Here is a 24,925-nt window from a genome sequence, read left to right as displayed (position 1 = left end):
TAGGAAGACAATTTCTTGAGACAGAGGTAATTCACGCCAGGTTCCATTTACTTATTGTGGCTAATTGATGGTACATGTATCCAGTTATTTTCCTTCTGACAAGTTATCATAGTCCAGCAGAAGAGAGTCATAGAATCTATCATGTTGGATCTAGAAATATAGAATCTATAGTTTGTTTTGACAAGAAATGGTGATTCTGAATTTGTGTGTAACACTTGAGTCAGAAGCTGCAATTCCATTACACCAAAAGAGACACCTATCTCCAGTCTTCCCTGACAATGCAAGACATTTGTGTTTTGCTTTTGAGAAAAGTTCCTTCTCCATTAGAGCACAGCACCTCTGCTACTGGAACAGATGTGAAGGATTCATACTACTGAAATCATAGAATCATAGAATTGGAAGGGACCTCCAGGATCATCTAGTCCACCCACCTGCACAATGAAGGAAACTCACAAACACCTCCCCCTAAATTCACAGGATCTTCATTGCTGTCAGAAGATCCTGTGAATTTTGGAGGTGTTTGTGAGTTTCCTGCATTGTTTATTACATATATGTTACAAATGTTCAAATAATAAGTGGTGATACTAGTACTAAACACAGATATTTTAAAAGTTATAATTTTGCTGGTGGACCTTTGGAGCAGTAGTGATGAGGCCTTTTATGTTTCTTATTGTTCAATGCCTTCTTCCTCCTGATTTTACTTGCCTGCTTTTCCCTGTTAAATACACCAGTTTTGTTGGCAGTTGAGAAAAGCTCTCTTTCTATGTGTTTCAAGTATACACCTAAAGATATATACAAATCAGTTAAATATTTTAATTTTATATATTTGTCTTATGTGTATCTACTTTCCTCGCAAGCATCTCGACTCAGTGTCAGAAACAATATAAAGTCAATATGATAAAACAATAAACATTAAAACAACATACACAAATCAGTTAAATATTTTAATTTTATATATTTGTCTTATGTGTATCTACTTTCCTCGCAAGCATCTCGACTCAGTGTCAGAAACAATATAAAGTCAATATGATAAAACAATAAACATTAAAACAACATACATAAAACTGCATTAAAGATCATTCTAAATATATGCCTCCACCTGCAGAGTATTCCCTCTTTGCTCATATGCAGGCTGCTCCCCCAAAGCTCTCTGAGATAATGTTATGTACTTCAATATTACTTTTGGATTTAAATAGCTTGCTATTGCAGACAAAGTACCATAGTAAAATTGCAATGCACTTTAAGTGGATGGCTATAAAAGGGGGAGTTTTATTGCATCATCTTAGCAATACGATACAATTATATGTGAAACTACAAGAGCTAAGTGAGCAGTTCTTTGTTCACAGCAAAGGTGCAACTTGGTGTGGGTAGTTTTCTTATATATATCACCCACACACTTTGGTTCAGTTACTCAAGAGCTCTTGTGGCTGCCAACTTAGTCATTCAGTGTTACTAATATAAGTGCCCGGGATGTGAGTCAATCAAAAACATAGACCATGGTAAACCCATGATTGTTAAATATCCTATTTTTCTGCACTTTGTGAGTGCAGAGGTTAATATCAGAGGCAATTAGTTTGGCAGGTATTTAATACCCAATCAGCTTCTGTGAAGTTACAATTGGAAGTGACTGTGAACTGCAATTCTTATGTAAATCTTTGTAGGCAACTTCTTATGCAAATTCCTTATCTTAAGGCAGCACAATGACAGGTCTGTACCCCATGGAGGAGATGTTAATTGTGACTGTTAAACAAAGAAGGGATTGAAATCTTTGCTCTACCTGGCATCAGTACTTTTGTTTCTGTTTTCACAGCTGTGTTGCCCAACATTTTTTTCTTTTTAGCTGATCCATTATTTTTGTGCTGTTTTAAAATGGGAGATGACTGGGAAAGCAAATGTACTCTGTGGAGTAAGAGTGGATGTGCATGTTTACTCAGAAGTCAGCAAGTCCCACTTTATTCTCAGATAAATGTGCATAGGATTAAGGCTTTAGAACCTGACCTTTTTTAAGAAGAAAGGAATGGCTTTCAGTAGCTATCTGATTGTTAATCTGTGGTTGCCTTTATCATTTATCCACTTAGGATAAAGTCACCAGGTTGGTTTGTGTCTTTTTTAAAGTCTAGACCTTTCCAAATTAATTTGTGGCTGCTGTAAGAATGTTGCTTAGCATCTGTCAATTTATTGTGCAGATTTATACAGATCTCTAAAAATTCACTGCCCAGCAAACTCTTGAGAAGAAAACCATTATATTTTTTTCCAAAGATGTGATCTGCGGCTGAGTGTATTACTGTTAAAGAAGTGGTTCACTAGTTCTAGTGGATCCAAAGATAATATATTAATAGAAAAAAATGAAAAATCAGTGATTACTGTGTGATTGTGGTGGGATTTCTGTATGTCTTGAACCCATTTATGAAACAAGATAAAAACATGTTAACGGCAACAATAATGTATCATGTTTAGAGAGTTTATGCATAGGTTTGAATATACTAAAATTGTCCAAAGATAGTAACCAACTTTTTACTCTGAAATTCCAGTCTTAAGAAAGGTAGTTCCATAGTCCAAATGAAACCAATGGAATTTAAGTTAATGGAACTTAACCATGGGAATTAAACATAACTAACTTCCACTGAATTTCAGTAGCCATATTTGTTTGCCACAGCAAAAATAGACAGGAATAGTGACAATTTAGACAATTTAGCATGAAAGCTTATGCTGGAATAAAATTTTATTAAAGTGCCCCTAATTTTTTTTTCTGGACTGGGACTATTAACGAGTCTGTGTTAGACAAAGATGTTCAATATACTGATGTTCACTATACATTGTCTAGCTAGTTTATCAGTAGAAAGTTAAAACTTCATAAAAAGGCTGGGGTTAATACAACCTTAATTTTTTTTGAGCTATCTGCTAATAGAAACAACTACTGTGTCTATAAAAATATAAGATTATCTTGTTAAACTATGGAATATGTTGATTTAATTTTGGAAAACAGCAGGCTGTTAAACTCCAAATAATGATTTGTAGGACTGAAAGCTTGGGAAACGAAGGCTAATGAATGGCCTCTGAAGCACTATCTGCATTTCTTTGGGGGAAAATTTGTACTTCAGAGAAGTAGATTTGCATGCCCTAATTATCTCCTGCTTTGAGCTGACATAGGAATCTCTGGTCTGAAATGGTAAATCAAGACAATAGTGGAAGTGCAAACAAACTGGGAATTCTTGAAAAAAAAAACATTGTCTCTGTTTTGTTTTTGTTTTTTTTAAAAACACCAGTCCTTAATAGCTGCTAAAACAACATACACACAAGCTGCTCAGTAAGAGAATAGTCCAGTATTTAACTCTTAAGCATCTAAATTAAATTATGTAACTTTAATATTTTATAAGTTTAAGATGAGTCCAAAGGCCAGGTTTAAGCTTCAGCTGCAGATAAGTAAAAACAAACAAATAGAAAGATTGTAAATCATTGCAAAGTTAAGATATTATATAAATATTTCTGTTTGGGAGGTCTTTTCCTCTTTAACAGAAATGGCACATTTCATGTTGGCACATTTCATTTGAACACTTTTTGGATTTGTTTTTTGTTTTCTTCTTCTTTTTCCAGATCCTATCCCTTACTCTAAAATGTTCCATGTAAGGAATATATCTAAAGATGTCACAAGAGGTGCGGAAGAGGTGCGGGCCCTACGGGACATTAGCCAATTCCGTAGGGCGTGCAAAACCGCCCTCTTCCGGCTAGCCTTCCAAGATGAAACCTGAAATGAACACCATGCCATCCCTAACATCAACAATTGAGTTAGCAATAAGATAAGATTATTTTAGATTGATTTTAGATTTTTATATTATGTAAATTTAATGGTAATTTTAAATGGTACTGAATGTATAATTGTTTTATTATTTAACATGGCTTTTGCCACACTCTGTAAGCCGCCCTGAGCCTACCTCGGTGGGGAGGGCGGGGTATAAATAAAATTTTATTATTATTATTATATTATTATTACAACGTAATGCAGCAATTTAACAGTACCCACAGAATTTTGGTCTGTTCTAAATTCCCTTACTTGGGCTTATTTTTACCTTATTTGTTTGTTTGAAATATTTATGTTCCCACCTTTTCCCATTCATCTTAGAGGAAGAAGAAGATACTGGATTTATATCCTGCCCTAAACTCTGAATCTCAGAATCTCAGAGCAGTCACAATCTCCTTTGTCTTCCTCCCCCCACAACAGACACCCTGTGAGGTAGGTAGGGCTGAGAGAACTCTTACAGCAGCTGCCCCTTTCAAGGACAGCTCCTACAAGAGCTTTGGCTGACCTAAGGCCATTCCAGCAGCTGCAGGTGGAGGAGTGGGGAATCAAACCCGGTTTTCCCAGATAAGAGTCTGTGCACTTAACCACTACACCAAACCGGCTGTCTTAGGGCCCAGGGTGGGTAAAAGAATATTTTAAAAAGAATCTAATACAATAATAAAAATTAAAAACACTACTTCCCCCTTAAAAAAGGTAAAGGTCCCCTGTGCAAGCACCCTATTTATGCCGGGATTGAACTCAGGTCGTGAGCAGAGAGTTCAGACTGCAGTACTTCTACCTTACCAGCTTCTCAATTGAGTATGATGTGATGGAGATCCTTTGATAAAGGTAAAAGGTCCCACTGACCAGAAGATGAATTTCCCATTATTATTCTTGATCATGATTAGGATGATGATATGTTAGTAGTGGCCTGCTCAGAGATAGCAAGCAATTTAAAAAGAATATAACACAAGGAGGAGGGGAAATGAATAAGAACATTTAAAGATGCAAAGTTTCCAGTTAAAATAGTACACATTTTGAATGTGTTACACTTCAATATTATTTGAGATGCTGCTGGTAAAGAATGCATGGTCACGGTAGCCTTTCAGAAAGGTTTTCATTTACACCCCACCTTTTTCCCCGAGGCAGATGCAATGTGGCTTACATTGTTCTTGGCTACTGAGAGAGGCACAGGCTGCACACGCCGCAGAGGAGTGGTCACACCACTTGTGCACATGGAAGGTGCTTGCATGGCATGCCCTCTAGCCATTCAGATGGTCTGGAAATGTGCCATGAAGGCACTTGAGCAGTTTGCCACTTGGAAGTACCCAGTGGCTTTTTTTTTTTAGGTGTGCTTCAGGCTTGGGTCTCAGATGTGGACTGTGTGAGCGCACATTTGAATTCTGGGAATGTCAGGCCAAATTGCCCATCTGAATGCAGCCTGAGCAGGCAATGCTGACTTGTTCTGATTCAGTGTAAGTGGGGCTTTTTTTGAGCAGGACTGCACAGGAACGCAGTTCTGTTTGGCCTGGCATCACGGGGTGTGGCCTAATATGCAAATTAGTCCCCTCTGGGCTTTTCCTACAGAAAAGTCCTGTGCAAAACAATAGTGACATCAGGGGTGTGTGGCCTAATATGCAAATGAGTCCCCGCTTGACTCTGTCTAAAAAAAAAAGTCCTGCTGGGAAGTATTTGGATGAGAGACCTCCAAGGAATACCAGGGTCATGACACAGAGGCAGGCAATGGCGAAGCATTTCTGATAGTTTCTTGCCTTGAAAAACACATGGGGTTACCTTAAATCAGCTGTGACTCAGTGGCACTTTCCATTACCATGTACCTGCGGTTCAGATTGAAGAGATTCTATTGACTGCATAGTTTTAGGATATCCCATATTTTTAGATGCTAAAATGATCTGATAGTACAGGGGTGACCAACAGTAGCTCTCCAGATGTTTTTTGCTTACAGCTCCCATCAGCCCCAGCCATCAGCCATGCTGGCTGAGGCTGATGGGAGTTGTAGGCAAAAAACATCTGGAGAGCTACTGTTGGCCACCCCTGTGATAGTAGGTAATTATCTAACTGTAGGAAATGGTGGGCAAAACCAACGTCAATGGACCAAGGGTTTGACTCAGTATAAAGTACCTTGGTGTATTCATGTAGGTAGGAAATCCATTTGCTCCCCACTATCTGGCTTCCATGTTCAATGGAGTGATTAAATGCTGTGCACATGCACAGGGCTTTTTTTGAACAGGAACGCACAGGAATGTAGTTCTGGCTGGCTTGGCAGCAGAGGTGTGGCCTAATGTGCAAATGAGCTCCTGCTGGCCTTTTTCTACAAAAAAGCCCCGCATGGAACAATGGTGATGTCAGGGTGTGTGGCGTAATATGCCAATGAGTTCCTGCTGGCCTTTTTCTACAAAAAAGCCCTGAGTTTATGGCAGCTTAATGTATTTACTGAAGTTCTTTTGTTTGGTGGATCTTAGCTCTCAGTTTTTGTGCTGATATAAAAGTCCTACGGACAGCCTTTTAAGGAGACGTTGTTCAAACAGCATATATGAAATTTCTCTGTTTTGATTTTGATTGCTTCATTAATATTGCTGAAATAAAGTTTTGAACTTGCAAGAGTTAGTAGTCTTCTTTTTAAAGCCTCTTCTTTTTAGTCCTCTTCCCCCTTCCATGGAATAATGCTGACAATAGGACCCCCATGCTGTCTGCTTATCTTGTGGTATTTGCTTCTCTTATCGGTTATCTCTGAGTGCCTCTGGCCATAGCAATGCTCTTGTGTTCCACAGGAGCAATGCCATTGCTTATGATTGCTCGAATGGTTGGTTCCAGCAAACAGGAGAGGAAACACAGAACACTGAGATTGTTTTTCAGTGTTATAACAGTGGCAAAAATGACTCTGTATGTGATTGTGAACCTGTTTATTTTCAGTAATAATCTTGTTCTCTCATGAGGCGTCTTTGGGGGGAAAAGTTAAAAATTTATGTTGTTGTCTTTAGTAAAAACATTTTAGTGATATTGAAAATCACCAGTTTTTTTTTAAAAAAAAAGAATTAAACCAGGGGATGGGGCAGGAAAGAAACAGAATTCTAGCAATTTCCCCAAAGTTTCTGTGGACCAGGCGAGGTCTTAAAGGGACAAGAAATGTATTCCTTAACCCCCTTCTTTCCAGCCTGATCTTGATTTCTTTTATTTTTTTAACTGTGTGTATCTGGTTTGCCTTTCTAATAAATAAATAAATATTTATTTATTTAGTGAGTTTTTTTAGTGACTTTCTTATTCTGCAAATGGGCTCAAATCCACAGAGGCACAAACTGGCTACATGGGTGGAAAGGGAAGGGCTACACCCCAAAAGGAGGGCTGTAGACCAAAGTTCAGTCTTCCAAATTAATGAGCATTTTCCAGTATATGATTGAAACCAGATTGTATTTATTTAAATCCTCAGGAGCGTATTCTGAGTTCATAAAAAATCTGTGGGTATTCTTCCAGTGGCCATAAGGATTTTAATTTTTTTTTTAAACTATCGAATACACATTTATGCTTATGACTCAGAAAGTGGATTTCCTGTGTGTGTGGACACGGGTCAGAATGAATTCTTTTGCAGTAGAAAAGACCACTTGTTCTTCCCAATTTTTTAAAAAAAGATCAATGGAAGGTAAGAATTCTGTAGGCATATTCACGCCATGCTGTATCAGCATGTTGGCAGCAGCCAGAAGTAGCACGCAGGTTTCAGCACGTAGCTGGGGTGGGAGTCAGTGGAGCAAAGCAATCATTCTTCCCTGTAGCCTCAGGCCTAAAGGGGCAAGGTTTAATGGAGGATATATATCCTCTCAGGATAACTTCCTTTCCATAGTATCTTTCCCAATCACAGTTTAAAGGGTCACACGGAGAGGACACACAAACCCAGTTCCCTTACCGCAAGCAAACCACAGCTCCACCTCTGTTCAGTTAGGATATGTTTCAGTTGAATTATGCAGTCCACTTACATTCTGCCTTTCTGTTACCACATTCAAAGCTGTTCTTCAGCATTTTAAATTATAAGACAAAACAAATAAATAAACAGCAGATATGGTCTGAGGCTATCAGGCGTCTCTTTGCAAGCTGATGGTATGAATTCTCCATTCCTGGATATTTCTTCTGGCCTTCTCCATAGTGGGCATGGGTGTTTTGGTTCCCCAGGTAAGGTGGAGTAGAGGGTTCTCTCAGACTTCTTTCTGTTTCACTAGAAAGAATGAAATGTGAATTGCCAGACCAAGTGCAGAAGCAGACTTCCATGCATGTTTCAGTTTGTGGTTAATGAACTGGTAGTAAGTCACATGCTTATTCAAATAACATAGTGCATGTAAATTGCCATCTATCTGTATTTAATTATTTTCAGTGAAATACATTTAGATCAGGGTCCCCAACCCATGGACTGATGACCGATACTGGTCTTTAGCCTATTAGCAACCGAGCCGCACAGACATGGTTCTCTCGGCTTCCAGAAAGCTGAGAGCAGTAGGATGGCGCGTGTGTTCTCCTCCAAGACACTGCACTGCCTCTTTCATCCACCCGGAACCCAGACAGACAAAAGAGACCTGGGCAGACAAAATAGGTGGTGTGGCCTGGGGAGGCAGGTCCTGGGCAGGCAGAAGGGACAGCATGGCAGTGACCTTCACCTACCCCTCATTTAAAGACCCCTGCCAATTAGCTGATCGGTGAGGGTCTTTAAATGGAAGGAGAGGCAGATTGACTGTTTCTGCCACCTTGCTGCCTAGCAGGGAGGGAGACAGAAGCAGCCCCAGTCTCCCCCCCCCATTTAAAGACCCATATGGGGAGCAGGGATGTGGGCGCTGGTAGGGGGTAGCCTGGGGCAGCAAAAACCAAGTGCCGCTGCCCCCCCCCCGAGTCGGTGGAGAAATTGTCCTCCATGAAACCGGTCCCTGGTGCCAAAAAGTTTGGGACTTGCTGATTCATATGATCATCTGATGGCAACCTCTTATTCAGGAACTGAGACATTTATGGAGGGCTGTTTCTGTATGGCTCTCCTTAGTGGACTTAAGAAAGGGATATGTGGGAAAATTCCTTTCCCTCTCTTTTTTTTTTGTCTGGCCCCTGCTCTTCCTCCACCCTCAGTTTTTTCTTATGGGCCCTACACTCACTCTATGTACTACTAATTTATCTGGTCCTCTTTGTCTGCAAACTTCAGAGGATTGAATGTTGGATGGGGGCAGGCATTTGTTTGATCATTATATGCCTTATATTGTTGTTTTGCATTGTAGTCCTTTTTAGTTCTGAGCAAGTGGACTGAACAAACAAACAAAGGAAATCATTAATATGTATTTCATTAAATATCTTTTCCTCTCAGGTTTTTGTCAAGCAGGCAAGGATTTGAGGTTAATATCCCTATGTATGGAACAGATTGATATCCCACCAGGATTCCTTTTGGTAGGAGCCAAATCTCCAAATCTTCCGGAGCACATTCTTGTCTGTGCTGTTGACAAGAGGTTTTTGCCAGATGACCATGGGAAAAATGCACTTTTAGGTAAATGGTTTATATTATTCTTTATGCCATGATAATTTGTAATGTCCAGGGATTGGGTTAATATTTTCCAAGGCCAAACTCAAGTATGGATTTCTTACTACAGCGTATTGAAATTCATTTTACAAACTCTTTTCTATAAAGCTAGAATTCGTGTCGAAGTTATCCCATATAGGTACTTCCAAAAATTTTAAATAGGTAGTTTCTTGCTATCAAAATACCCTGCCTTCTCATTTGCCAACTGTTGGTCTATCCCAGGGGTGCGGAACAGTGGCTCTCCAGTGCCTACAACTCCCATCAGCCCCAGCCATTGGCCATGCTGGCTGGGGCTGATGGGAGTTGTAGGCAAAAAAAAAATCTGGAGAGCCACTGTTTCCCACCCCTGGTTATCCATAGGCTTTTTGCTTGGGGTTGGAGAGACACATATCTTGTTCACTAGAGGCTGTCAGTCTTGGATAAATAGAAGCCCCTAAAGGAGTCAAATCTTGGTTGGTTCTCTCTGTAGGCTTAAATCAACAGGATTATCAGCCACATCACTCTAGTAGAGTCAGTTTGCAGCAGAAGACGGAGAACCTGTCCCAGGTTAATAGCAGAGACAGGTAGTTGGTTTGTAGGATGCAGCAAAACAAGAGAAGGGCTGTGCTAAAACTGAAGAAGGATGGCTGCTGGAATGCAACAAAGAATTCTCTTGTCATGGTATGGAGTCTGAAGAGATGAGATCTAGTAATTTACATTACAAAGTTGGTATGCTGTTGGAGCATGAGTCATTTTTCTTCTAGACTCAAAGCATCCAGCTTCTGATTTCCTAAATTAAGCTATTATGGTGGTGCAAAGAGTATGGAATCTGCCTGTTTCCTATGTGTTACAAAAGATTTTTCTCAATAATCACAGATATTTTTGAAAACTCTGCAGCTTGCCATCAGATCAAATGCTTTGGTTGCACAAAGTTGCAGTCTCTAAAGGATATTGGGTAGCATATGTGAAAACAGGTTTTCTCTGCTTGAGACTCTTCAGCAGTCAGAGCAGACAATACTAATATAGCTATATTAGTGCTTTGAGTTCAGTATGGTAGATTCTGTATGTATGTATATATGTATATGTACGCATGTATGTGTGTGTGTGTATACATGTATATATGATAGGTTGTAGGTTCTCTTAGTGGTAGGGGAGCAGCATTTCAAATGACTCTGTCTGCTTGGAAGGTTACATGACTGGATAGCAAGGATCCCTGTATTTACTCCTACTCCTATGGTGCTGGTCTTATAAATATTACTACAAAGCCAGCCTTCTGCTCTACTCTGGTAAAATATAAAGGATCCAGGACATAGTGACTTCATGCAATTTTCTGACTATTCTGTTTATTGTTAGTTGTTAATATAGAATTTAAGAATGATAATCTAGTGTGTTTTTGTGAGCTGTGCCTGACACAACAACAATTTAACTACTGGGGGCAATTCCAGACTTCATGTAGCAAACATGACTGCTTGTTTTACAGCCATGTATCCCCCAGATAAAACAATGTGGCCAGTTCATGTAGTACAGGGTTGCTGAAAGTTAGCACAGCTCCCATACCCTTTAAGTCCCCCCACACCAGTGTTGGCCCTCCTTGTGTTCCAAAGGACACATATATGATGCTATCTCAGTCCCACTTACCTCACCCCTGTGAGGGTGTCTGTTGTGGGGAGAGGAAGGGAAAGAGGTTGTAAGCCACTCTGAGTGAAGGGTGGGGGTAGAAATCCAATCTTTCCTCTTTCCCTCCCTCTTCTTCTTCTTCCTTTTCCTCTTCCTGCCATGCGGCTTATATCCAATAGCTATTCTTGGCCCAGTTCCTGGAGCCCTAACACAACCACAGCCCCTTGAATTCTGTACCTTACTGTACCTATTGGCAATCCTGCACCTGTGTACTTGTGCCTGAGCACCTTGACTGCAGCAAGGTTCCTAGGGATGTGTCATAACCCCTACTGAGCTGACTCTCAGTGGAGGAGGAGACTGAGGTATGACTTGGAAGACAGCAGGAAACTCTGGAAGGCAGGACAGATGCATCTGTCCCATCTTCTCCAGAATTTGCCCCTGGGTAGGGGCGGTGCTAGGGTTTTTACCACCCCAGGCCAATACCCCAACTGTACCTCCCATTGGGGGGTCTTTAAAAGGGGGGAGGGGTTGCACCGCCATCTCTTTCCTCTGTGAGGGAAGAAGGGTGTGTGGGGCCTCATCTTCACTCTCCGGCGGCCTCCCCTTGTAGGATAGGCAGCCCAGGAGCGAGGCTGAGCCATCTCTTTCATCTGCCTGAGGCTTGGGTGGGGGAAAGAGGCAGTGTGGACCAGCTGGCATGTGGGTAGGGGGCACCTAGCGGTGCCCCGTAGGCCATGCAGCACCCTAAGCAGCCACCTACATGGCCTACTCCCACCCACCTGCCATGCCGCTGGGGACCCAGCAGTGGGAGTTCCTCTACCAGAATTTCCCTCTGTTCCTTGGGTCCTGGGGCAACTAAGCATCAGTCCAAAACTCAATTAAGCCTACCGGAATCTGCCTCTATGTGGCAGGAGCAGTGAAGGCAGAGCTCTGATACTGAAATAGCCAAGCAAAGATGCAGTGCCAGGCTGGCTGCCCATACTCCTCTCCTGGACCGGATCATGGTGGATGTAATTCTTTGCAAAGTCTGGCAAGATGAGGCCCAGGTATTGCTTCCAGAGCAGGTGGACCTTTGCTGTTGTCTCAACCTATTTAAGTTTTGGTTGAGAGGGAATGCTTGCTTGGATTAAGGGTCCATTAGATGCAAATCTGTTCTACTATTCCAGCTCCTTGCCTCTCCAGTTCCAGCTTTCTTCTTCAGTTCCTGTCAACACCCAAGCCTCTCTGGCTAGGCCTGAGGGCATTACCACTTGAGGAGACCTGAATGGCTCTGCCTGCAGAATATGAGGCAACATTCATATGAGGATGTGCCATCAATGTGGAGACATTATTTCTACATTTGATTTTTTTTCTCAGCAAGATACAGGCAGCAGTTGTGCTTCACATGTAATATGAGAACGTGTCCTGAGTTTCTTCTCTAATAGCATGCCCATTTTCTCCCATTATCAGATGGCACTCCTTTTTAAAAGGCAGACTACTAAGGAAATTACATGAATACTTGTTTGAATAGTTGAGAAAAGATCCCACAGCTCCAGAATAGGAAAGAAAGCTATTACATGAAGCTTGCTTTCTGTTCATGTTTTCAGTTAAGTTCATGTAAAAGGGCAAGTTCAACAAATGTGGCTAGTCTCATTTTCAGAATTGCATTCCTAACTATCACTGCAAATCCATGCATCAGTTTGTTTGATGGTAGTTTGGTATTTCCACAGTGTAGCATTTCCATCCTTTATGAGCCTTGGTTTGCTTTGTGCTAGAGTCTAGTTGTTCTTAAGAGGCAGACTTCATGTTCCAAGTTTTGAAGGAGAGAGTCCTGTTTTCAGACTTGGACTATATGTGTACCAAACAAATCAGCAAGGGTGCTTTGTGTGCCTATGATATTCAAATATCTTTGCATAAAAACATTCAGTTTTAGATAGGTTGTAACTATTTAAATACATAATACCATTGTCTTCTGACCTGTGCAGTATTAAAAAAATTCAGAAGCTTTTTCTGCATTTTCTAGTCCTATCGGTTTGAAATTAGCACTGATGGCAAAAATCCCTATGAAACAGGAATCTCAATTTTTAGTGTTACAGATTATTTATCGGCTATGATTCATCACATTTCAAGATTACCTTTTCATGCCTCAGTGTGTAAAAATATAAGAAAGCTGTAGAATGACTTCATCAGCTATTGTATAGAATTGACCTCTGTTGTGTAACTAAAAGTGAATGTTGACTACAGGTATCTAAAATAACTAAGTAAACTAGGATGCTACAACTCACAAGGCATTTTCAGTGTAGCTGCTGATGGCGAAGAAATTGCCTAATCATGTTTTATAGTCACTAAAAATATGTTGAGGAGATGCCTTTTGTTACGCCTCACTCACTGTCATTTGCCTTCTGCAAAACTCTCTTTGAAATCAGCAGGAAATCTACAGTTGATCAAGGATAATATATAGCCCTGACTATAACTAGTGAAGCCCAATCAACAATGTAATTTAGGCCACCTTGCAAAACTAGTTTGACCTGCTGACCTGTCCTCTAAAGTCTTTTATGTTTGGAAGAGATTACAGTACTCTTTAGGGTGATGAGCTTTCAACCTCTGTTTGAATGGGACTAAGTGCTTTGCTTCAAATATTTGCTTATTTATGTCCTAGCAGAATGCCCCCCTCCCCCGCTCAAGGGGGCAAAAGTCTGCTGTAACAGCATAGATTACTTCTTACATCAATGAGTTCTGTAGGCCAGGCAGGATATTTATTCCCTCCTCTCTTTCATCCTGTATGACTAGTTTAAATATCTCCCCCCCCCCCCAAAAAAAAACACCCTGAAAATGTGATACAAACTAAGACAGTTTCATCGGTACACAGAATAGTGTTTGGTTCCAGGAATAAAGCAGAACATCAGTTTTAACCCTGACAAAGGAAGATGGGTTTGTGAAAAGGTTGAGAATCTTAATAGAACTGTTCAGAACTAATTCTTTTTGGTATTTGATGGTTTGCTTCCACTATTGAGATGTTGATGTAAAACAGGGCTGGATCTGATATATATGAGACCTTGTTGGGCTTGGCCATGTCGAGTTGGGCTGGGCCATATGTGTACCTATTTAAGATTCAGTAGCAGAGATACAAATTTTATAAAGAACCCAGACAAACACAAATATATTTTTAAAAAAACTTAAAACATGCTTATAACGTTAGCACTCATTGGTTTTAAAGATGTTTTCCCATGGGATCCAGGGAACTGGGCAAAGGAAGCTCTGATTCTTTCCTTCCTTCCCCAGGGGGCTGGGGGTTGGGAGGAGGAGCCAAGAGAAGGAAGAGAGGTTTGGCTCAGTAGCTCTGCTGTGCAACTGAGAGAGCCTAGCAAAGCAAGCTATTCCTCCCCCCTCTTCTTCAAGGGAGGAGTCTCAGCCAATGGAGGAAATAGAGGTTTTGCTTTGTAGCTTCTGTGCAATTGAGCAAGTCTTGCAAAGCAAGCTGTTATGCAGAAGGAAGAAAGATATAGGGAGAAGAAAGCGGATGACAGCCAGTTGCTTGGGGGCCTGATAGGAGCCCTCTGGGGGCCTGATTCAGCCCCCTAACTGCATGTTTGACACCCCTGAATTGTAAAAGATATAAGGACCAGTAGAACCATGACCATTCTGAGGAATGATGTGATAGACAGGGCTTTTTTTCTGAAAAAAGAAGTGCTGAAACTTCAAGAGGAAAATGAAGAAGAAACACGCAGGGTGTCCCTTATGAACTTTTAAACATTTTTTTAGAATTTTATTTTCACAAAGGGGGTGGGGTCTGGAACTCTGTTCCCATCTCATTCCCCCAGGAAAAAAGCCCTGGTGATAGACATCCCTGGCTTGTTCCAATCTTCCTCCTAACTGTGTGCAATTGAGAGGCATATTAATAAATACATGGTTCAGTAGCTGTTAAGTGGTTAACTGGTGAATCCAGTTTAAAAAACACAAGTTAGCCAGGAACAATAAAACAGCCTGCTTTGCAGCATGCTTTGACAAATGGAATGTAATTATTTTCCCCTCACAGGTTTTTCTGGAAACTGTATAGGCTGTGGAGAAAAAGGATTTCGATATTTCACTGAATTTTCCAACCACATTAACCTGAAGCTTACCACTCAGCCAAAGAAGCAGAAGCACTTAAAGTACTACCTAGTAAGAAGCACCCAAGGTGTGCTGTCAAAGGGACCTCTCATATGCTGGAAAGGTAATAAATGCTTTGTTTGGTAGACCTATGCCTGACTATTAGGGAGCATTAAATACAACTTCTTAAGCTAAAATTAAGATAGGCCTTAAAAGAATTTATCCAAATTTTGATTATTTAATTTATTTTTAAATGAGGATTCTCTGTAATGGTATCTGTATACAAGAGTCTCAGTTTGACTATCTTTGTTTGTGAGTTCAAGGTGTATATCATTCACCACAAAAGCATTCTTTACATTCATCAGAAGACTTGTGGCTAATCCCAGCTCTGTGACAGGTATCCCCGTATGGTGTACATATTTGCAAACATGTATTTGTCCCTTGTGTATTTTTAGGTCTATGCATAAATCATGTGCGATGAGACCTTGAGGGCTTTTGCCATTTGAGATGCCTACATGAGAACATAAGAGAAGCCATGTTGGATCAGGCCAATGACCCATTCAGTCCAACACTCTGTGTCACACAGTGGCCAAAAAAATTATATTTTTATCTAACCCCCTATTGAAGCTGTCTATGCTTATAGCCACCACCACCTCCTGTGGCAGTGAATTCCACATGTTCATCACCCTTTGGGTGAAGAAGTACTTCCTTTTATCCATTTTAACCTGACTGCTCAGCAATTTCATTGAATGCCCACGAGTTCTTGTATTGTGAGAAAGGGAGAAAAGTACTTCTTTCTCTACTTTCTCCATCCCATGCATTATCTTGTAAACCTTTATCATGCAGTCGATGTTTCCGCAAGCTAAAGAGCCCCAAGTGTTTTAACCTTTCTTCATAGGGAAAGTGTTCCAACCCTTTAATCATTCTAGTTGCCCTTTTCTGGACTTTTTCCAATGCTATAATATCCTTTTTGAGATGTGGTGACCAGAATTGCACACAGTATTCCAAATGAGACCGCACCATCGATTTCTACAGGGGCATTATGATACTGGCTGATTTGTTTTCAATTCCCTTCCTAATAATTCCCAGCATGGCGTTGGCCTTTTTTATTGCAATCGCACATTGTCTTGACATTTTCAGTGAGTTATCTACCACGACTCCAAGATCTTTCTCTTGGTCAGTCTCTGCCAGTTCACACCCCGTCAACTTGTATTTGTAGCTGGGATTCATGACCCCAATGTGCATTACTTTCACTTGGCCACATTGAACCTTATCTGCCACGTTGATGCCCACTCACCAAGCCTCAACAGATCCCTTTGAAGTGCCTCACAATCCTCTCTGGTTCTCACCACCCTGAACAATTTAGCGTCATCTGCAAACTTGGCCTCTTCACTGCTCACTCCCAACTCCAAATCATTTATGAACAAGTTAAAGAGCATGGGACCCAGTACTGAGCCCTGCGGCACCCCACTGCTTACCATCCTCCACTGCTTCTTTCCTCACACATTTCACTGAAAAGTTGTTGTGGCAGCAGAGTGAATGAGTAAATAAATAAATAATGAATGAATGGATGAATGAATGAATGAATTTGTTAGATGTTAAATAACTGTAAGTAAGTGGGGCTTAGATGAACAAACTCAAGGAAGTCATAACATGCAACTGCAAGCAAGCAGATTTACCGCAATTAGTTTTCTCCCCATAAATCTAGCTTGTAAAACAGAGTTTAATCACTATCAACTGCTACAAGGGTTGATCATGACCAGTACCACAGCACTGCACAATGAGGTATTTTTGTCATCTTCTCCCTCCCCGGTACCTTTTCAAATGCTGAAAAGGCCTTGGTCCAGTTATGGTCTAGTCTAAATCAGCATCCGGCTCTCACAGCATTTTAAATGACACAAATTCAGCTCTGAATGTCAGCAGTATCCACAAGTTGGACCCATGGATGCTGTAATATCTAGTTGAGCCCTTAGACACTCTGATCCTTCACACAAACTAATTATGGGAGATCCACATGCCTGCCTTCATACATCTGGAGTTAAGCCTTCATTGCTTGATAATTTCCACTGCAGAAGTTTAAATAGCTTTGACTCTAGTCCCATATAGATTGGTGTAGATTCTACCCCTATCGTACCACTCCATTTAGCAAAGCTTATTTATTAAAATATTTATGCTCCACATTAAAGCTCAGGATTGATGCTTCCCCCCAACTTGGTTGGTTCATTTGTTGGCTGAGAAGCCACTTGTTGGAAGGAAGGCTCCTTAGGTTGGAGGAAGGCACTATTTGGAGGACAGTTGTATTCCTCCCTATATATCCAGTTATTCATTTTACACTAAATTTAATAAATATAGATTTTAAAAGGGCTTTGTTAATGACTGTGAATAACAAACCAGTTGGTACGCAGATAATGTTGCCTTCACATCTGAACCTTAAAACTTTTTCAGACTAATTCAGAAAGAGATTAATGACTTCAGTAAGGTTTCAGGATGTTAAGTAAATTTAGGTTTATCTGATATCTATTATACTGAATTAGGAAAAGAACAGAAGTATTGAAAATATCTTAATTTAAATTGAATATCTAAACCCTGGAAATATCTAGGTATACATATTACACCAAATTTTAAGGTTTTGATAAAATCAACCACTTTTCTCTCATGAAAAGAAAATGGGAGACCTTAGAGCAGGGGTGTCAAATGTCTGGCCTGCGGGCCAGAACCAGCCCACCCAGGGCTCTAATCGGGCCTATATGGCTCTTTTCTCTCCCTCCCCCTCCTGTCCTCACCCTTTGAGCTCTGAGGCTGACAAAGTTCCCTACTCTTTCTGACTTGTCTTGCCAACTGCAGAAGGAAGCAAAATGGAGAATGCAATGTGTGGTGGCAGAAATATAAACATTATCAAATGCAATTAAAGATTTTTTTCAACTTAAAATACAAACATGCTTAAACTCTTATTTAAGATGGAAAGGTGGGAGAATAGTGGGATTTGGCAATGCAATTTTTAAAATAAAACATCATGAAAAGGCACAAGGATCACAGCAGAAACTAAAAAGATAAAATGCTCTGAGCCTGGGAAATGACATTGCAAGCTTCTCCCCTCTCCCCCAGGGGTCTAGTCAGATTGGCAATGGCTCTCCAGTGTAATATTCCCCCTTGGCTTTGGGTTCCAGGTATGAGTACTCACTAGGTCAAGTCCATTAAGCAGAGATAAACTGCTCAAAGCATCAGCCCTTTATTTGCAAGGAAACAACTTCAGGAAGCATGAGCTTCAGGTGGCTGTAGGAACATTGAAAGTGAAACCGATTTCCACTCCATTGAAACACATTGCAGCACCGACAAGGTTGCAATTGAATGGATTTTCTATTAAGATCTCTGGGCCCTATCTATCTGGGCACAGAGACCTTAATGGATAATCTATTTTATGACACACATGCCCCAAGCACCACAAAGTCCCATTTGTGTCAGATCTGGCCCTCCTAACAGATGAATTGACACCCCTACCTTAGAGGATAGTACAGACTATATTTTTCATAGTTTGGCAGAGCTAGTCTTCATAAAAGTAATTTTCTTTTGCAAACCACCCCTTTTCTTATGCTTGTTTACATTCTTGAACAATGGGAATCTTTCTCTAATACTATATATTTGACATCTGAATACTCCTAGTTTTTAATAAAAATAGTTTTTAAAAAAAATAGAAAAGAAGGTTTTGGGCTCCTGGTATCAGTCGTTTGTAATGAATCATTTCACAGTTTAAATAAAGCCAATGTGCACTGGTACAATGTAGAAAAGTTTCAACTGAAAAGTATTCTGTTCGGTGAATTATCTAAATATATTGCTGTATTCAAAATTTGGCATAGGTGGACCAAAACTGTCCTTTACGGATTAAGAGATACATTCTTGTTTTAAACCTCACAATATTAATTTAGACACAAGAATGTAGTTCCATAGAAGGGCCTGCACCTTTGATAATATTTTAACAAGAAGTTTTCAAACCAGTTTAGTTTGTCAGAACACATACTGGTATAAGTATCTACATGCAATACCAGTTGGCAAAAAATTGATGCCATGGTTCATGCATGGTGGACTTGTCCCTCAGTAAAACATTTTTGGTCAGATCCAGGCATTTTTGCTGCATCTTGATTTCCTTTATTACTTTTGATTGAGTACAACTCTCAGATTTACAGAATACCAAATAACCTTAAGATTTTACTGTTTTAAAGAAGATGATTATATAAACAATGAAATTACAAATATATGTAAGAATTAGGCTTATCTTTAGGGAATGTATCAGTATTATGATTCTTATTTGGTTACTTATCTTCTTTCTTTTTCCCCTTGTTTCTCTGTATCAAATTATGTTGTGATTTATTATACATTGCCTTTTTTTGGTCAGTGTTCTGACCCATGTTGATTGCATACTTTATGTCTACACTAAAAAAATATTCTTTAAATAAGAGTTGTTTTTTTGATATGAATGCACATGAAACTGCAGTATACATAAACAGACCATTGGTCTTGTCTGCTCAGATTGGCAGCACCTCTCTGGGGTCTTTTAGCAGCTTTTCACATAATCTAATACCTGATCCTTTTAAAACTAGAGATAGAGATTTAAAGCTGGGACCATCTGCATGCCAAGGAGATTTTCGTCCACTGAGCTCTAGCTAGAGATATAAAATGTGTAGAAATTTTGAGTCGATGAGAAAAGAATGAAGTTTTTCCATCTCCCCCATCCCTCCAAAAAAGAACGGAAGATTAGAAGAAAAATGGAAACAAATACAATAATTACTTAAGAATTAAACATGTCATTGATTGAACAACATGGAAATCATCAATTATAATTTAGGCTCCATATAAAATTGTATTATTTGGCATAGTCATGGAATTTAAAAGTATACATATCTTCATTTTCTATGAAAAATTGAGAGTATACCCACTACCTGAGGAGTTGCAAATTGTTGAAACCTATGCCACCATAGCACATGTATCTTTAATTTTTGCCAATTTTGTAATAAACAAAAGAAAGAATACTATTTGACCAGAAACTTTTTCAGACTTTCAAATAGAGTCACAATAGGTAGGACTGCCAGCATGTTTCAATCTTACGTTAAACTTTTAAACACTGAAAATCATTCTTTAATAATTTATTATCAGTAAACATATTATAGCATATTAATTGTTTAACTATAGCTACTGACACTAAAACAATTTTTTTTTAAATACTGTATATGTCTACAGTATGAACAGGGCTTTTTTTTTTGTAGAAAACCCCCAGAAGGAACTTGCCCCCCCCAACACAGCAGGAGAGAGAGAACCATGTATGATGGAGCAGGCAGCTGCAGGCCAGCTTCTCCAGGGAGGGGACATTCATGGGCGGCTCCGCATTTAGCGCTCTCTTCGCAAGCCTGTTGGAGGCTAGAGGTGGCAGAAAGGATGGAGCACACAGTCTGGGAGCGCATGGCTGCCTAGTGCCTTCCCTCTGCCAGAGACCGTTTTTTGAGCTGAGCCCTAGCCAAGCCAACCAGAACTGTGTTCCTCTGTGTTCCTGCTAAAAAAACCCTGAGTATGGATTTTTTTCCCAGTGTTCTCCCAAATTACCGAGTTTTCATTAGAAAATTGAGAAAATCCTCAGACTTTTTCATGCTGTGCATTTTGAATAAGTCAGTTTTGTATGTGAAGTTTTTTTCGCAGTACTTCCCAAAATTTCTGAGTTTTCCTAGATTTATATATCTTTAGTATGAAAATCCTTTTGTCAAACCATTTAACCTAGGGGTGTCAAACATGAGGCCCGAGGGCCAGATCAGGCCTCCGGAGGGGTCCTGTCAGGCCTGTGAGCAACTCACTGTCATCTGCTTCCTTCCCCCTCTGTTGCGTCCTTCTCTGTCACAGCTTGCTTTGTCAGGCTTGCTCAAGCACAGAGGAGCTACAGCACAAAGTCTCTATATTCTCCATTGGCTGACCAGCACATGAAAAAGCTTATGTACAAGCGCTCGCAATACCCAGCCATTTCATGTTTTTCCCTGAATCTTAGGTTGAAAGCGTTGAGCATGAGATTTCTGTAATCAAGGTCAATAAATCAAAAGTAGGTTTGCAACTTACAGACGCACACCAGAACAGCATATTCAAGATTGCTATAGCACAGACATTGTTTCCAGATTCTGATGCAATAATTAAAAGCAAGAGGTGTCAGTTATCAGAAACAACAAAATGTTGCAAGAGTGCTAATCTTTTAAGCATATTTTATTTTAAGTTTTAAAAAAATCTTTCATGTTTTTCTGTTTTCTTTATAAAGTTTATATTTCTGCTACCTGGCATTACATTTTATGACACACATAGCCTGATCTGACAAAGTCTCATTTATGTCAAATCGGACCCTCATGACAAATGAGTTTGACACTCCTGATTTAACTCATTCTAAAAGAGAAAGCATTTCATAGAAATTTCTTTTAAGTGGTCCTACAACTTTTCCGATAATTGTATTGGAAAAATTGAAAACAATGCCTCAGGGAACAAAATGGTTCCCTTCCTCCCCTGTTTCTTTTCCGCCTCAGTCCTCTAATCTCTAGCCACAACCCTTCCACATGATATCTGAATGCAGCCACTGAGGAAGATCAAGTTGTAGTGAATCTTTGATTACACTTCCATCTGGGCCCGTAGCTACAATGGGTCCATAATCCCCTCACTCAACAGCCACACTCCACAAGTCTTGCTGCTGAGAGTCACATCTGATTGGTATGATGTGTAAAAGGACTTGACTCCTGCTTTTAAACACAGAAGAGGATTCCCCCTTTTAAATGCCTACCCACAGCAGAGGAAGTGGACTCAGCTTGGCAATGGTGGCCTCACTATGCCTGCACCAGCTGAGTCAGCCCAGGTCACATGACTGCAGATCACATGGGCACAGGCACAGTGAGGCCACCAGTACCAAGCGGAGTCCTCTTCCTCTGCTGTGGACAGGTTCGTAGCTTGAGTGGCATTTAAGAAGAAGAAGAAGAAGATATTGGATTTATATCCCACCCTCCACTCCGAAGAGTCTCAGAGCGGCTAACAAACTCCTTTACCTTCCTCCCCCACAACAAACACCCTGTGAGGTGGGTGGGGCTGGAGAGGGCTCTCACAGCAGCTGCCCTTTCAAGGACAACTTCTGCCAGAGCTATGGCTGACCCAAGGCCATTCCAGCAGGTGCAAGTGGAGGAGTGGGGAATCAAACCCGGTTCTCCCAGATTATTATTATTATTATTATTATAATAGTCCGCACACTTAACCACTACACCAAACTGGCTCTCTCTTAAAAGGGAGAGCAGAGTCCTCTTCCATGTTTAAAAGGGGGAGCAGTCCTCTTCCTCATCTACTGGCTTCCTTGTCTACGTGAGTCAAAGTCCTCATATACTGGCTTCCTCATCTACTTGAAGCCAAGTTCTCTTCTTCTTCTGCTTTCTGTGGCTGGAGGAGCTGTTCCGTTGACAGCTCTCTTATTTCTCTTTCTCCACCCCCCTGCTCAGTAGGATGTCCCAACAGCCCACCACCCAAAATTTTTCTGGCTGCACCCCTGCTTATATTGCATGAGGCAGAGAAGCAATTGCTGATGAGTGTGTTTGAATGCTGATGCTAAAATTTACAAAGAGATTTCTTTCAGCCTGTCCATCTTGCTTTATGTCTTCCATATATATGGTGTGACATTAGATTAGAGGGAACCAGCAATTTGGGATTAATTGTGGCCATCTGAAAGTACTCCTCCCCACATTTTATGGCTGCTTACAAAAGGTTTTCATTACACCAGCTCTTGAACAGGCACTATCAAGTAGCATAATATTCTTTAACAGTATGTGTAGTTATAGGACTTGGCTCATAAAACTCACTTTTTGGAGTGGCTCGTATGATATAGCTGAAGTATTGCAAGGATGCAAAATTGAATCCTATTCAAATGGATGGGATTGTATTTAGCATTGCCACCCACATTACCTTCCTGTATGTGATTTGTTGCAAAAGCTTGTGCATTATTACAGCATCTATGCACTGCCCAGTGTTGTTTCAATGATATAATATCCTGGCTATTTTGGTGCACCTGAGTAATACTCATTGATACTGGAGTCTTGCAGGGATCCTTACTTTTAATCCTACTCACTTTTTGCCTTTGTGCAAAGGATTGTAGAATGGTACTGTTAGTGGTATTTGGTATTAAATCCATTTTCTATTAAGCTCTTCTTTCCTTGATGTCCTATCAAAATGTGGTATCATACTTGCTGCACTAAATATAAAGGAAAATAAAATTTTAGATGACAAAATTCAAAGTATATTACTTTTGACTGAACTCTGTTACTTGCTGTATAATTTCCCCCACAAATATGCTGCATTGTCCTTTTTATTGTTTATGTGTTTAAAGTCTATTGTTCTGAATTGTGTCTTTGTAACTCTGGCTACCTTAATATGTACTGTAGCTACTTCACTTGCAGAATGTAGAAGCAGACAATCCTCTGCTGTTAGCCATTCTGCTAAACCTAATCCTTCAGCATCGCCATCCACGACCCCTGAGAGTGGAGCAGCCAATGGATACAAGACAGGGTTCACTCAGACAGGTAGGAACTGAAAGTGCTTGTGTCCTAGAGCTGAGGAAAGTAGTGACTATGCTGCAGCTTAAGCCTCATGGCAAGGTATATAATGGGATAAGGCGAAGTGGTGGTCTGGGGTGGCAGATGATGGGGTATGGTAGCCTATGACGATAGGCTTCGTCCTCATTGTCATAATGGTTATCAATTTTTTGCTTTGCTATTCTCTATTCAGCTGTTAGAACAGCTAAAATATCTTTAAAGTTTTTATGGCAAGCTGCAGAAACCCTACTGGGGATGCATTTCAAAATAGAGGAAAGGAATATTAGTTGGTTCAGTTGCTGCATAGGGGTGGGAACTGTGGGCAGACAATAAGGGGCTAGTCACAATATAGAAGAAACTGTGTTCTAAGACACTACACAATGTAAAAAGTGAAAACTATATTCATAGTAAATATTACTATATTCATAGAAAATATAGGTCAAACAATGTTACAACATATCCCAGTGGCAGTGGTCCTGATAGGATCTAAGTATTACAGATGTAATCTCCCCAAAAGGAATAAATATTCTTGTATTCAACTATGCATTCATTAGTCCATCATCATAATCATCAATGTCCAACATCTGTCCAACATTATCCACACGACTTCCGGATTGTCCACATGTTTCAGGCAAAAACAAAGCCCTTCTTCAGGAATGTGTATCATAATATTTCCTTTTGAGATCCAATAATTTTTTAAAACAAGGTCCTGATTAATGCATTCCAATTCAAACTGGCACAGCTCACTTGGTTCAAGACTTTGGGAAAATGCTTGTCCTTCCTGAATGTGCAAAATCCTTCTAATGACATTAGACAATGGTGTATAGTCCAAACCCCAATTGATCCTTTTTTCCTTCCTTCTGCCTTTATCCCTGAAAAGCTCCTGTCTATGTACATTGATAGCCCTATTTAATGCTTTGGTAATTACTCTCTCTGGGTACCCCTTACTTCTAAACTCATTGACCATTGCCTTACTGTGGTCCTGGAAATGTTCTAATTTTGTGGGATTTCTATGAATATGTAAATTTTGTCTAAGGTGAGATGGTTGGAATGATCAGAAGTTCAAATAGAAATTACCAGGGCCTTTTTTTTAAAAGAAAAAGTCCAGCAGGAACTCATTTGCTTATTAGGTCACACCCACTGATGCCAAGCCAGCTGGAACTGCGTTCCTGCTCAAAAAAAGGCCTGGGAATTACAGTCTGTAGGTTTCCTATGTGTATGCACCCAAAGAGTGTTGTCCACATTCCTGCATGCAGTAGTATTCAAAAATGTTAAGGATTCTTTGTTGCTCTGGATAGAAAATTTTAATTTTGAATGCAGGGTATTCATCCATTCTCCAAA

General features: G+C 40.2%; 1 protein-coding gene across 1 annotated transcript in view; it reads left to right on the top strand.

Annotated features, from left to right (window-relative positions):
• GREB1L (GREB1 like retinoic acid receptor coactivator) overlaps window positions 1–24,925 on the top strand; it is a 123,416-nt gene that overhangs the window by 5,291 nt on the left and 93,200 nt on the right. Inside the window, exons 4-6 of the mRNA XM_060243913.1 lie at window positions 9,129–9,305; window positions 14,950–15,126; window positions 23,450–23,572. Of these exons, the coding sequence (XP_060099896.1) occupies window positions 9,129–9,305; window positions 14,950–15,126; window positions 23,450–23,572 (477 nt within the window). The remainder of the gene's footprint in view (window positions 1–9,128; window positions 9,306–14,949; window positions 15,127–23,449; window positions 23,573–24,925) is intronic.

Source organism: Heteronotia binoei, chromosome 7, assembly GCF_032191835.1.
Source record: "Heteronotia binoei isolate CCM8104 ecotype False Entrance Well chromosome 7, APGP_CSIRO_Hbin_v1, whole genome shotgun sequence".
Taxonomy (NCBI): Eukaryota; Metazoa; Chordata; class Lepidosauria; order Squamata; family Gekkonidae; genus Heteronotia; species Heteronotia binoei.
The sequence above is the reverse complement of the archived record's forward strand: the minus strand, read 5'-3'. Positions and strand labels throughout refer to the sequence as shown.